Here is an 11,900-nt window from a genome sequence, read left to right on the forward strand (position 1 = left end):
CTGCTAGGTAGAAGTGTGGTGGGTAGTGAGGTTATCTCAAAGCCCTGAGAGCTTAGGGGCACTCTTTCTGTCCTTGCCTTACGTGAAACATGCACACAGAAACCAAACATACTTCATTTTGTGTGTTTGGGGGCTGAACAAGCCCTGGCTTATAGCTGCTACTGAAAAGCTCTGGTAGCACTTGGCATCTGAAGGAAACTCTTGGCACTTGGATAATAAGGAGGCAAATGTTGCTTGACTTGAACAAAGTGGCATGGGGTAGGAAAAAGAAAAAGCTGGAATTAGAGGTGAGTGGATGCTATTTTTAGAAGACTGCATTTACTAGCTTGAGATGCAAGTCATATTTGAAAGCTCTGTAATGTTTAAGAAAGAGAAGGGAGTAGGATTTTATTACTCACCTTTACCAGAGAGGCTAAGCATATTGAAGAATATGCATGTTAGTATAAAAAGCATGCTTTTGTTAAATATACATTTGTTTAAAGTGACTCGTAATTACATGCTTGACCCGTCATGCAATCTGAATCATCTTGGTTAATTTTTAACTTGGTTAGAATCAAATTCTTTGAGATTTTAGTATGGTTACATCAAAAGTAAGATTTTTTTTTTGTATATGTTTCATATGCCATGCGTGAAATGTAACCAATATAAATACATAAGACCATATTTGGGTATAATTGAGTAAGAAAATGTATCTTTTTGGTCTCTTATCAAGCAATTTGTTATTTATTTGTAGTACTTCTACTATACAGTACCTTTTTAGAAATAAAATGTGAACTTTTATACAAATATTAATCTGCAAATACATCCATCTTTTCTTCGGAGTTTGAAAATGAGATTTCTGAAAACTTTTAGTTCTTTAAAAAAAAAAAAATAATTTTGTAAATAAATGGCTTAAACTTCAATTAAGAATAAGAAATTACTCTATAGTTCAATTAGTCATGAGTCACTGGTCTCCCTGTACACTGACGTAGCTCACCAACGTCAGCAGCAACGTCCGTGTGAAGCTGCAATTGCTCCTTCCTTTGTTAAAGACTTGAAATATGTAGTACTTGACTTGGCTGCCTCGTTAGTATTTCTGGTTTCCTTCCTAACTTGCCAGGTTTTCTTCTGCTTGATACCTTGTTTTCAAGGTAGAGATGCTATTCTGGACTGACCAGGCTGTATACTTGATATACTTTCTGTGACATTTTCGATGTATTTCTAACGCAGTATCTGTCTTTTTGTAGACTGTGCCAAGAGGCAAAACCTTACTTCTCCAAGCCAAGGTAAAAACTAAGACGCTTTCAAACTTATCTTTCAGAGAGAAGGGTATTTGAGAGGTTGTATTGTGGTTTTTTGTTTGTTTTGTGGGTGTGTCAGTGTCCCTTACCTGTAATCTACAGCACTAACATGTAGGTACACACACATATTTTATATATATATATAAGATGCACGTTTATGTTATGTAGGTATGTATTGATAGGTCAGTCGTGGTACAAAGCCTGCGTTAGTGACCTCTGCTGAAGTGTTAGGACTTTGCCGGGTTTTTCAGCTAAGACTGGGATACAGAAATGGTGAAAACTACAGCTTCCAACTTCATGTATGTCCTGTCTGGTCCCTGTCTTGGGTGTGAGCGTTGGGATTTTCCTAGAGCTGTAGGACTTGTGTAACTTCCCAGGTACTGTTCATCTAAATAGGTTCCAAGCAGCACGTTGGAAATGGGAAGCTTTCTGCTCTCTTCACCAATTTCTGTGATGATTCAGTTGCTTTGGGTAACACAGGGATATAAAGAGCAATAAAGAATCTCCACCTCTTTAGTCTGTTTTGCAGTGTGACCCCTTAGGCGTTACTATTAAAATGATCTTCATATGCTAAAGTGAAGGAGGCTAATAGTTGTATGCTTTTTTGTATTTCAGGAGGAATTTACGGGCTATGACTTTGAGAACAGATTGCACGTCCGCATACATGCAGCATTAGCCTCTCTAAGGGAAGTGGTTCCACAGTGATGGACAGCAAGTTGTGTTCTCCTTTCCCACAGTTTCTGCACTTTAAGATGAAGCAGAAGAAAACGCTGTTGGGAAGACCAGCTTTTCTTCTGAAAACCACTTGTGCCAGAGACACTTTCATAGTATGGTCAGAGTTGGTATGGCTTAGTAAAATACTACAATTTTTATTGGAAGTAAATCAACCAGGAAGAAGGTTAAGTGACCTTGTATATTTTAACTCTAGTTTTTATTTTGTTTAAACCAGGCTGAACACAATTACTTGTAACTCTGCAAGTGAGCCTAAATAAGCACACAAGTTACTTCACCAATATTGGCAGATGTGATTTTTACTTTTTAAAGTAGATCTAGATCTAAAATATGCTAAGGGGAGCATTTTTGTTTTGATTAGAACATGGTAAAAGTGGTGTAAGTGTTGAAGATGGGAGTGGGAAGAACACTTTTTTTTTTTTTTTTTTTTTCAGATATTAGCCAATAAGCAAGAGAAAGAAAGCAATTCGGCCACAAAAAGCAGATCCTACTAACTTGGAGTTATTTATTTCAGTGACCTCATGAGTAATGTGTGGATTTTAAACTTCCCATTCCCTTTCCATTCTTAATTCCTTCCCCTCCCAACCCAGCTCATAGTTGTGATATAAATTATGTCAATGTTTAGGATCTGTGCTTCTGGTACATTCCAGCCATGTACTGTGTTTTACATGTAATTACAGCGAGAGCAGTTTTTATTTCTGCTCTTAATGTTCTGAATAGTACAATAAAATAAGTAGGCCAGGTAGAGTAATTTTACGTATTTTCCATTCAAGCTGCTGAACCGTTATGGCAGTGAACTTTAAAGGTATTAAACAAACATACCTGCTCCCCACCTCCAACCTTATTTTGGTAGCTTTACCAATACTACACTATCTTAAGTCTCTGTATGGTATTCCAAACCTGTGGTGTTAAGATACCAGGATACCAAAATACCTCTGAGAGCTTGATACTTTTTTCGTGACCATATAATTTTTAATACTTGGCCGTCTGTGTACTCATGTGTAGCTTTTTTTTTTTTTTAAACTTTTGTCTATAATATGTAATATCTCCTTGTGTTGTATATTCAATTCGTATCATGTTCTAGGATGGTCAATATTTTTTTAAAGAAGCTTATAAATGGAAATCTGACCAGGAAGTTAGTTCAGTTATGTTACTTTCTAGAGCTAAGAAAACTGGATATCTTTGGAAATAGTTATCTAAAAGCCTTATCTTTACTTTGGTCAGGTTGCCTTAAACAGTTCCTTAGCTTAAACATTTTTCTTTTCTTACCTTTTTGCAGAATATGTTGCCAAGGTTTTAGACCTTGCCCACACCTAACCTTCATTGATTTGCTTTTGAGGTTGCATCTAAAGCAAGACTGATATGGAGGAGAAGTAGTAATATCATATTTGGTAGGCCAAATGAAATGGTTGAGACACTTTTATTTCTCTCTAGAAATACACGGTTCCTGCTATGAAAGGCATTCCTAGAGCAGTTAAACACTTCTGTTGCAGTTCCCGAGGGAGAGGAAAGACTTTATTTTTCTATAACCTAGGTATGTTACAGATAGCACACTGTTGGGTTTTTTATTCAATTTAATCAGTAATATTGAGTCACACAGGAGTGTTCAACCTTATTTGAATTGGTCAATCCAAACAAGTATTGAATAGAAAACAATACATTGTGTGTGTATATATATATAGTGACTGCTTAGAATTTGAATGATTATTAAAAAGAAAAAGTCTTCGATGTACTTGAAATCTTATTTTGTCTTACCTGACTTTTAACATTTGTAGTCAGAGACACAGTCCGAGCTGGGCGAATAGCTAGAGACGGGACATTTAATGACAAAATTCCTTTCAAATGCACTGCTTACATATAACGTGAGACGAGGCTGTTTGGGACACAAAGCACCTGCATGCGATTTGTGTTGGGATGTCTAGGGGTCTACATACTTGGAGGTAGCTAGCAAACTGTAGTAAACTTATTAAAAGGCTTGTTCTTCTCACCAGGCTGGGAGAGGGTATGGAAAGACACTATATATTAATGTAACAGTTTAGCTCTGTGCAAGTTACAGCTTTTCTGTGGATTTAGCAACTCATCACTGAAATGGTACTATCTGTTTCTGTAATTTCTTTCTCCCCTCACAGGAGAATCTCCTACCTTGTAAATGTCAAAATTATTTTTATGTTAGATTGTGCCTGTGATGAGAAAACATTTCAACTGTATTTTGTGTAAACTGATACGTTTTTATACTTCGGAACTCGGAGGCATGGTCTAATAGCAATAATGGAATATGCATCTTGCTAGTTCATATGTTAAGACTATCTTTACTGGGTCAGGTATTTTTGTTGATGTTGATGCAGTTTTTATCTCAATATGACTCATTTCAAATAACTAGAATTTATAGATGTCACTAAGTGGCATATTTATTGTGATGTACTGTAAATGTTGTTAATTTACAGAACTTGCACTTTTATATTTCTGAGTAAAATTAAAAGAAATGTGGACATGAGTTTTGTTCCTTTGCTCCTCCTCAAATTTGTCTTTTAAATTGGTGGCCTCCTGAACAAGATGATATCAAGTATTGGAGAAACTTCTGGGATGTCCAGTGACTCTGTAACAAAGTTTTCTAGTCAGCAATTACCTCAGCTATTGTTCTTCCAGTATAATTATAGTCTCCTGTTTTGGAAAGTGAGTTACATGTGTCATGTTGAGATCAACCATAGAACGAACAAGGTTTAACATGCGTTTTTAAGAAATCAAATTTACTCGTTCTTCATTCAAAAAAGAAAAAAAAAACACAACACACAAGTGTAATTTGTTGTATTCGTACACCTTTGGAAAATGTTTCTAATTTACTCTAAAGCAAGCAATTTAATTTCTCTCTGATTTTTAATGCTTGTTTCATATTCTTGTTCTGCTTTATTCTGAAATAAAATTCCCCAAACGTTACCTTGAACCGCTTATCAATTTACAACAATCTGATCATCTTCCTAATGACTGATCCTGCTGTTGTTTAAAAACTGCTCTGTAGCTGTTTGGAAGTTGAATGGGAACTAGCATTATACTGGTGTAGAGCTACACATGGTTTTACAAAGGTGTTGCCAGAGCCTTGGCAGTGGGGCGAAAGCAGGGTGTCATATATAAGATGTGAATTCTCTTTCCAGTCATTGCTAAATTCTCTTACTAACAGTGATAGCAATAATTTGCATGAAGTCGTGATGAAATCATTTGATCACTGAACTGTATTATTAAAGGTAATATTTAGAAGTAAATGTACACTACTAGCTGGTTTGTAATGCAACTGGGCAGCCAGTGGCATTCGACCAAAACATCTGTCATTGGATCAGCAGAGGCTCTTGAGCTGCTCTACAGCATAAACGGTAGACTCCACTGAACTTTAGGAGTCAGTAATACAGATATGCTGCCTCTAGTTCTTCATCCTGAGCTGTACAAGAAAATGATCTATATAAATTTAAAGTTTGGGGGGAGGGGGATTGCTTCTCTGCTAGTTACAATTTGAGTAGATGCTTATGCAACATTGACTTTCGTTCTGATGTTTTGAGGTGAGTAGAAAATGCTTCAAAAACTCCTTTTCTGTGAGTCTTTCTGGATAAAATGGAAATACTCTGCAAGCAGGTGAGTTCCAGTTCACTCTTTCTGGAGTTATATACTGAACTTTTTCAATTTCACTATCTTTATTTTTAACAAGTTTGGACCCCTTTGGATCTCTTTGCTAAATTGCCCAAGATTTTCATAGTCCCTGTGTTTTAACCACAGGGAGTTCATGTTCAGTTGTTTTACCTATAATTTTTTTCATTGCTACTTTCTCCAGAATGCTGTTTATCTATTGATGTAACTTCTTCTAAGACAATTTTCCAGTGTACAATTTTCCAGTGTGTTTTTTTTTCTTTCTTTTTTTTTTTTTTTTTTTTTTTCAGGCTGTGCTTATGTATAGGGGGTGCCCAGAGAGGTGCCCAGAGACAAACAAGTTCAGATTAGAAAAGCTCGTCTGAGTTGAATATTCCAGACCTGCAGAGGGGAAGAGAGACTGTTAGACTTGGTTGAACAAAAAAGACGTTTCTGTAATAGACACCTACCCATGTTTCATTCACAGCAGTTTGTCTAATGTATTTAGAAAAGGTAATTTTACTGCTGGGACCTACACCTATCCCCACAAGTTTTGCTTACAGCAAAGGTCCTCAGCAAGGGGAAGATGGAGTCAGAGACGTGCGTACCTTAAATAAAACCAGTGTTTTGTAGCTTTGGTAGGTAAAGCTAGAAAGTTCTCTTGGGGATTTTCATATATGAATGTAAACCTCACATAGAATTCTACTAAGGTTTCTGGGGAGTAGAAATACAAAGGTGGTGTGTGTGAAAAATGCAAGTCCTGTTCTACCTCTTTGGCTGAAAGAGTCCAAGTTTAAAACAAACAAAAAACAACAACAACAACAACAACAAAACAAACAAAAAAAAACAACAAACAAAAAAACCCTAACCACTGTGATACATTTATCTTTTGTAAACTATCTTTGATGAAGAGATAATGATCGAACTGTTTTTTGTGTTGTTTTTTGCACCAAAACGTAAGGTTTATCTGGGACCTTGATTCACTGAACTTCTGTCTGGTAACTGGTCTCTGTCTCACGTAAGGTTTTATCCCTGTCTGGAAGGTATTACTTCTGCAGATGGGGCAGAAGATGGTAGGACAAGGTCGTTACCTTCAGGTAAGCAGACTGCTCTTAGGCTGGCAGGCTCTTCAGTTTTGGGCCAAAGGGCGATGTGCTTCAGTAGAGCAGCTGGTACGGTTCTCATCATGGGTTTAGTCTAGGTGGCTTCCAAAACTGGCATTCAAGTTCTGGTGCAGTGAATTAGTTCCCAGAGATTTGTTTATTTACACCTATAAGCTCCTGTGTTGTGCTCTTCTTAAGTTTCAGACAGGCTTTGTTAGTGGCTGAAGCTTTCGAAATATTTAAGGATACTGATGCTTCTGTACAGTGACCTCTAATTATTTGCTGTTTTATGACATCTGTATCTAAACATCTTCAAAGCTTTTGCTGTGCAGTTTCACAGGCCTAGAGTTTTGAATTTTTTTCATTTTTTTTTAACATCATGGCCTGTATTGTCACTCTCCAGAAATGATGGGGTATTGCATGTGGGATTTTCCTTAGTGAGAAACTGTTACCTAAGGATTCCTTGATGGAAGAAGCATTTTGTGGTGCTTACCATTAACATAGCTTCCAGTGAAAGAACTCGAAAGTGGTACCATGTTCTGTTAATTTTTAGTAAACTCTTACAAATACAATGTTACTTACTGCTAAAGGAAGCCATTGTAGATCACCTACACACTTCAGCAGCAAGGACGCTCGAACCTTAGTTCGCCTGTGCCCCTGGAAGCCCCCGCAGGTTGTTGCAGAGCCGCAGATGCCCGGCAGCAGGTAGGTGGGCGATGATTCGTCGTCATTGATGGAAAAGGGTCAGAACTGACCGGTGTGGGGATCCAGTGGATCTGCCGGTGATGCAGGAGAGCTGTGGTGTCACGGCCCCGGGGAGGCTCTGCCCAGGGAGCCCTGGCCTCGGCAAGGAGGCTGCGGCAGGAGGGGGCCCTCGAACAAGCAAGTACTGGGGCTGGGGGCGCAGGGAGGGGGGCACGTCCTGTGAAATGTCCCAGGCTGGGACATAGATGGCTCCTGTGTCTCGTCACGGGGGTGTTTGGGTTTGCTCTGCCCGAAGGGGATGTGCGTGGCACAGTTCTAAATGACCGCGATGGTTTCCTTACTCTGGGATCAGACCCTGCTGCCTAAAATGCCACGCAGTGGGAGGTTGAACGCTTTGGACGCTGCAAATGGTAACTGCCCCCGTTACGTGTAAGGAGCGTTTGGCAAGCGTTGGAGAGGGGCTGTTGGTGCTGTGGCACGAGATGAGGCGCTGCAATCACGTTGGACAGCTCACAATGGGATGGGGTAGAAGATGCTCAACTTACCCATCTCCTTGTTGCAGATGAGAACCTGTAAGGCACCTTCCGGCAGATGAAGATGAACCTTCCCGAGAAGACCAAGCTATCTGTTCCAGGCAGTCTCCACACCTTACTCGAGGGTGTGACCAGAGCGGTAATAAAATACAAACCAGGAGTCTCGGACAGTCCCAGATCTGTCCCAGATCTCCAATTCAAGGTGAACTTCCAGAGCTTGAGCTTGAAGATGGTGACAGGCTTTGCCCTTTTTCTATACAGTTTTGTCACATCAGCTTCAGATCATCTAGGCCAATTTCATCTTTAGGGAGCACATTCTTCACTGATGAAGAAGAAAACAGGCAAGGAAGAAGAGGAGCTGAAGTGGGAATTTACAGGAGGAGTGAAAGCTATGGCTTTGCTGCTCTGTGACTTCGGGGCTCTTTTTGTTAGTGGCAAGGGAACTTTTGCATGCCTAGACAGAAGGAAAAATGACCAGGGATACAGATATTCTTAAAGAACAAGATAGGTGTATGGACTAGCGCGTACTAACAACCCCGTATTTTGGTGCAGGAAGAACCAGATAGAAGCGTATGCAGAAGGTGCTATTGAAACTAGTCTTTTTTAAAAAAAGATATTACTGCTTTCAACAAGCAACAAAAAATAACCAAGTAAAGCTACAGGTAATGTTCTCATTAGTACAAAATCCCTTTTATTCCTACGCCTGTCAAGTTTTCTGAAAACTTTTAGAGATGGATAGAACTGATCTGTAACTGGCTGGATTCGAGGTGGATGTTTCTTCTGTGTATCTGTGAATGTCTTGCAGCCAAGAAAGATTGGATTATTTGAAAGAAAAAAAGGGAAAATTAATTTTGCGGAACCTCCTAAAATAAATTTAATTTTCACAGAAGCTCTCTTCTGATTCCCGCTATGCACACAGCAGGGAAACATCTACCTACAGCTGCCCTGCATAAAAGTTGTGTTAACATAACTCACCCAAGCCCACAAAGGCACACACAACTATTTCCAAGGCTTTTGTGTTGTGCTGCCATTGTGCCATCCAGGAGTAACAGCCGAAAGGAAAAGTTCCTTTCTGTGACGTTCATTGACCTAAGCCAGAAACAAGGTAGAAAGACGTGCCTTTCTCCTTCATTCTTGTGAAGTTAGAGGCAGGGCCGATTTAAACTATGACTGAGGCTCTGCAATGGTGCAAGTTTATCTTACTACTTCACATTCAGTGATGCACCCGGAGTTTCCATTAATTAACTTTCAAGGATTCAACCAATTTAAAGCTTTTGGACAATGACAATTACCTGAAAACACTCCTACAGGTTTATTTTCTTCACTTACATTTGTTTGCTGTCTTCATCTCATTCAAAGCAGTCGGGACTGTTTTGCTTCTCTCTTCTCTGGAAATTTGCACTAGGAACCGGTGTTAGAATCAGTAATCCTAGTCTGAGCGTATGATGAAAAATGTTGCCCTCCAAGTTGGAAACTGGAGAGGAAAATGTTCACGTATATGTAAGAATTGTACTCAAACAGCTGATGACACCTTGTCTTACACCTTAACAGATGCTTACGCCTTTTAAGGGAAAACTTTAAACCTGAGAGGCAACAGGCAGTTTCTGCGTTTCCCTTGGGGATAGCATACGCTTCTGTATTTTGCTTCCATACAAACAGTTCAAAAATGTAAAGTTACGTTGCCAGTCATACAACCAAGCAACCTTGCATGGCATTACGTGTTCCCTGTCCTCCTCCTCCCCCTGAGATAGACCAAGCCCTGGCCCTGAATGCAAGAGCAGACAAGTAAATAATGCCAACATGTAAAACTAACTTGTAAATAACTTGCCAAAGTTATTTGCCAAACTTTTTGGCTTTTTTTTTTTTTTGTTTGTTTTTGGCCCTTTGTGGGGCTTAACTGTACTCCAGTGAGAAGAACGTCTTCTGGTGTGAACTGAAATTATACCTCTATGCCACAATGTCTTTTTTTTTTTTTTTTTTGGGGGGGGGGACGGGACACACAACACGGATGACATAATTCCTTGTGGACACCTGAAGGAGTTGCAAAATAATAAAATTTAGGTGAAGGAAAAGTTCCTTCTCTTAAATGTTGTTGTTGTTTTGTTTTCTTTTCTGCACAGTCTTAAAACAAAGGTCATGTTTTCTGGCCTTTGGCAGTTTGTAAGCATGCTGGAACACTTCACATTGCATAGATCGTATTTGTCTGAAAAGATAATACTGTACCTATAGTCTGCTGCAGGCTCACCAGTAGCCTATGCCTCAGGTACTGTTTCATGCCTTTGCTTTTGTTACTACATCCTTGTAAGTCTTCCAAAGGGAAATGAAATTATCCTATTCAGAAGAAACACCATCCAGAAGAAACTTAGACCTGTAGAAGCTGTAGTCTCCCCTCAGCCTCCTCTTTTTGAGGCTGAACAGGCCCAGTGCCCTCAGCCGCTCCTCATACGGCTTCCCGTCTAGGCTCTTCACCATCTTTGTCGCCCTCTTCTGGACGCTCTCCAACAGTTTCATGTCCTTTTTGTACTGTGGTGCCCAGAACTGCACACAGTACTTGAGGTGAGGCTGCTCCAGCACAGAGTAGAGCGGGACAATCACCTCCCTTGACCTACTAGCGATGCCGTGCTTGGTGCACCCCAGGGTACAGTCGGCCCTCCTGGCTGCCTCCACTGCTGGCTCATATTCAACTTGCTGTCAACCACAACCCCCAGATCCCTCTCTGTGGGGCTGCTCTACGACATCTCGTTGCCCAGTCTGTACATAAAGCCAGGGTTGCCCCATCCCAGGTGCAGAACCCAGCACTTGCTCTTGTTAATCTTCATGCGGTTGGTGATCGCCCAGCTCTCCAGTCTGTCCAGATCTCTCTGCAAGGCCTTTCCACCCTCAACAGAGTCCACAACTCCTCCAAGTTTAGTGTCGTCGGCAAATGTGCTCAAAATACCTTCTAGTCCTACATCCAAACCATTTATAAACAAATTGAGGAGGACTGGCCCTAAAATGGAGCCTTGGGGTTCCCCCCTGCTGACCATTCACCAGCCTGATGTGGCCCTGTTTACCACAAGCCTTTGAGCCCTGCCCGTCAGCCAGTTGCTCACCCATCGTATGATGATTTTGTTTAGCTCTAAGCTGGACATTTTGTCCCATAGGATCCTATGGGAAAGTTTGTCAAAAGCTTTACTGAGATCCAAGATCACATCAGCTGGTTTCCCTTGATCGACTAGATGGGTGATCTTATCATAAAAGGAAGTCAAATATGTTCAGCAGGACCTATCCCTCATGAAGCCACATTGCCTGGGACCAATGACTTCATTGTTCCCCAGGTGCACTTCAATACCTTCAAGGATTATCTTCTCCATAATTTTACCAGGCACTGATGTGAGATTGACAGACGTGTAAATGCCAGGGCCTTCTTTCTGGCTCTTCTTGAGCATTGGTACAGCATTTGCCAGCTTCCAGTCTACAGGGACCTCTCCAGATTCACAAGACTATTGAAAAATAATTGAGAGAGGTCCCGCGATGGCGTCAGCCACTTCTTTAAGCACCCTGGGATGAATCCCATCCGGACCTGTGGACTTGTATGGATCCAGGTGGAGCAGCAAATCCCGCACATGTTCAGGGTCAGTTGGGAGTTTGTTATTCCCACCGTCTTGGTCCTCCGGCTCAGGGCACCCTGGGTCCCAAAGCCCATCATCAGCATTGAAGACGGAGACAAAGAAGGCATTAAATGAATCACAGAATCACAGAATTTCTAGGTTGGAAGAGACCTCAAGATCATCGAGTCCAACCTCTGACCTAACACTAACAGTCTCCACTAAACCATATCCCTAAGCTCTACATCTAAACGTCTTTTGAAGACTTCCAGGGATGGTGACTCCACCACTTCCCTGGGCAGCCCGTTCCAATGTCTAACAACGCTTTTGGTAAAGAATTTCTTCCTA

At 40.6% G+C, this 11,900-nt stretch overlaps 1 protein-coding gene across 2 annotated transcripts in view; it reads left to right on the forward strand.

Annotated features, from left to right (window-relative positions):
* The window catches only part of TTC39C (tetratricopeptide repeat domain 39C), a 32,428-nt gene extending 30,380 nt beyond the window's left edge, over positions 1–2,048 (forward strand). For both annotated transcript variants that reach the window (XM_082754662.1, XM_082754663.1), the window contains exons 13-14: positions 1,227–1,265; positions 1,896–2,048. In XM_082754662.1, the coding sequence (XP_082610788.1) occupies positions 1,227–1,265; positions 1,896–1,985 (129 nt within the window). In that variant the 3' untranslated portion in view covers positions 1,986–2,048. The remainder of the gene's footprint in view (positions 1–1,226; positions 1,266–1,895) is intronic.
* The last annotated feature ends 9,852 nt before the right edge of the window (positions 2,049–11,900 follow it).

This window comes from Aythya marila, assembly GCF_965140915.1.
Source record: "Aythya marila genome assembly, chromosome: 2".
NCBI classification, from domain to species: domain Eukaryota; kingdom Metazoa; phylum Chordata; class Aves; order Anseriformes; family Anatidae; genus Aythya; species Aythya marila.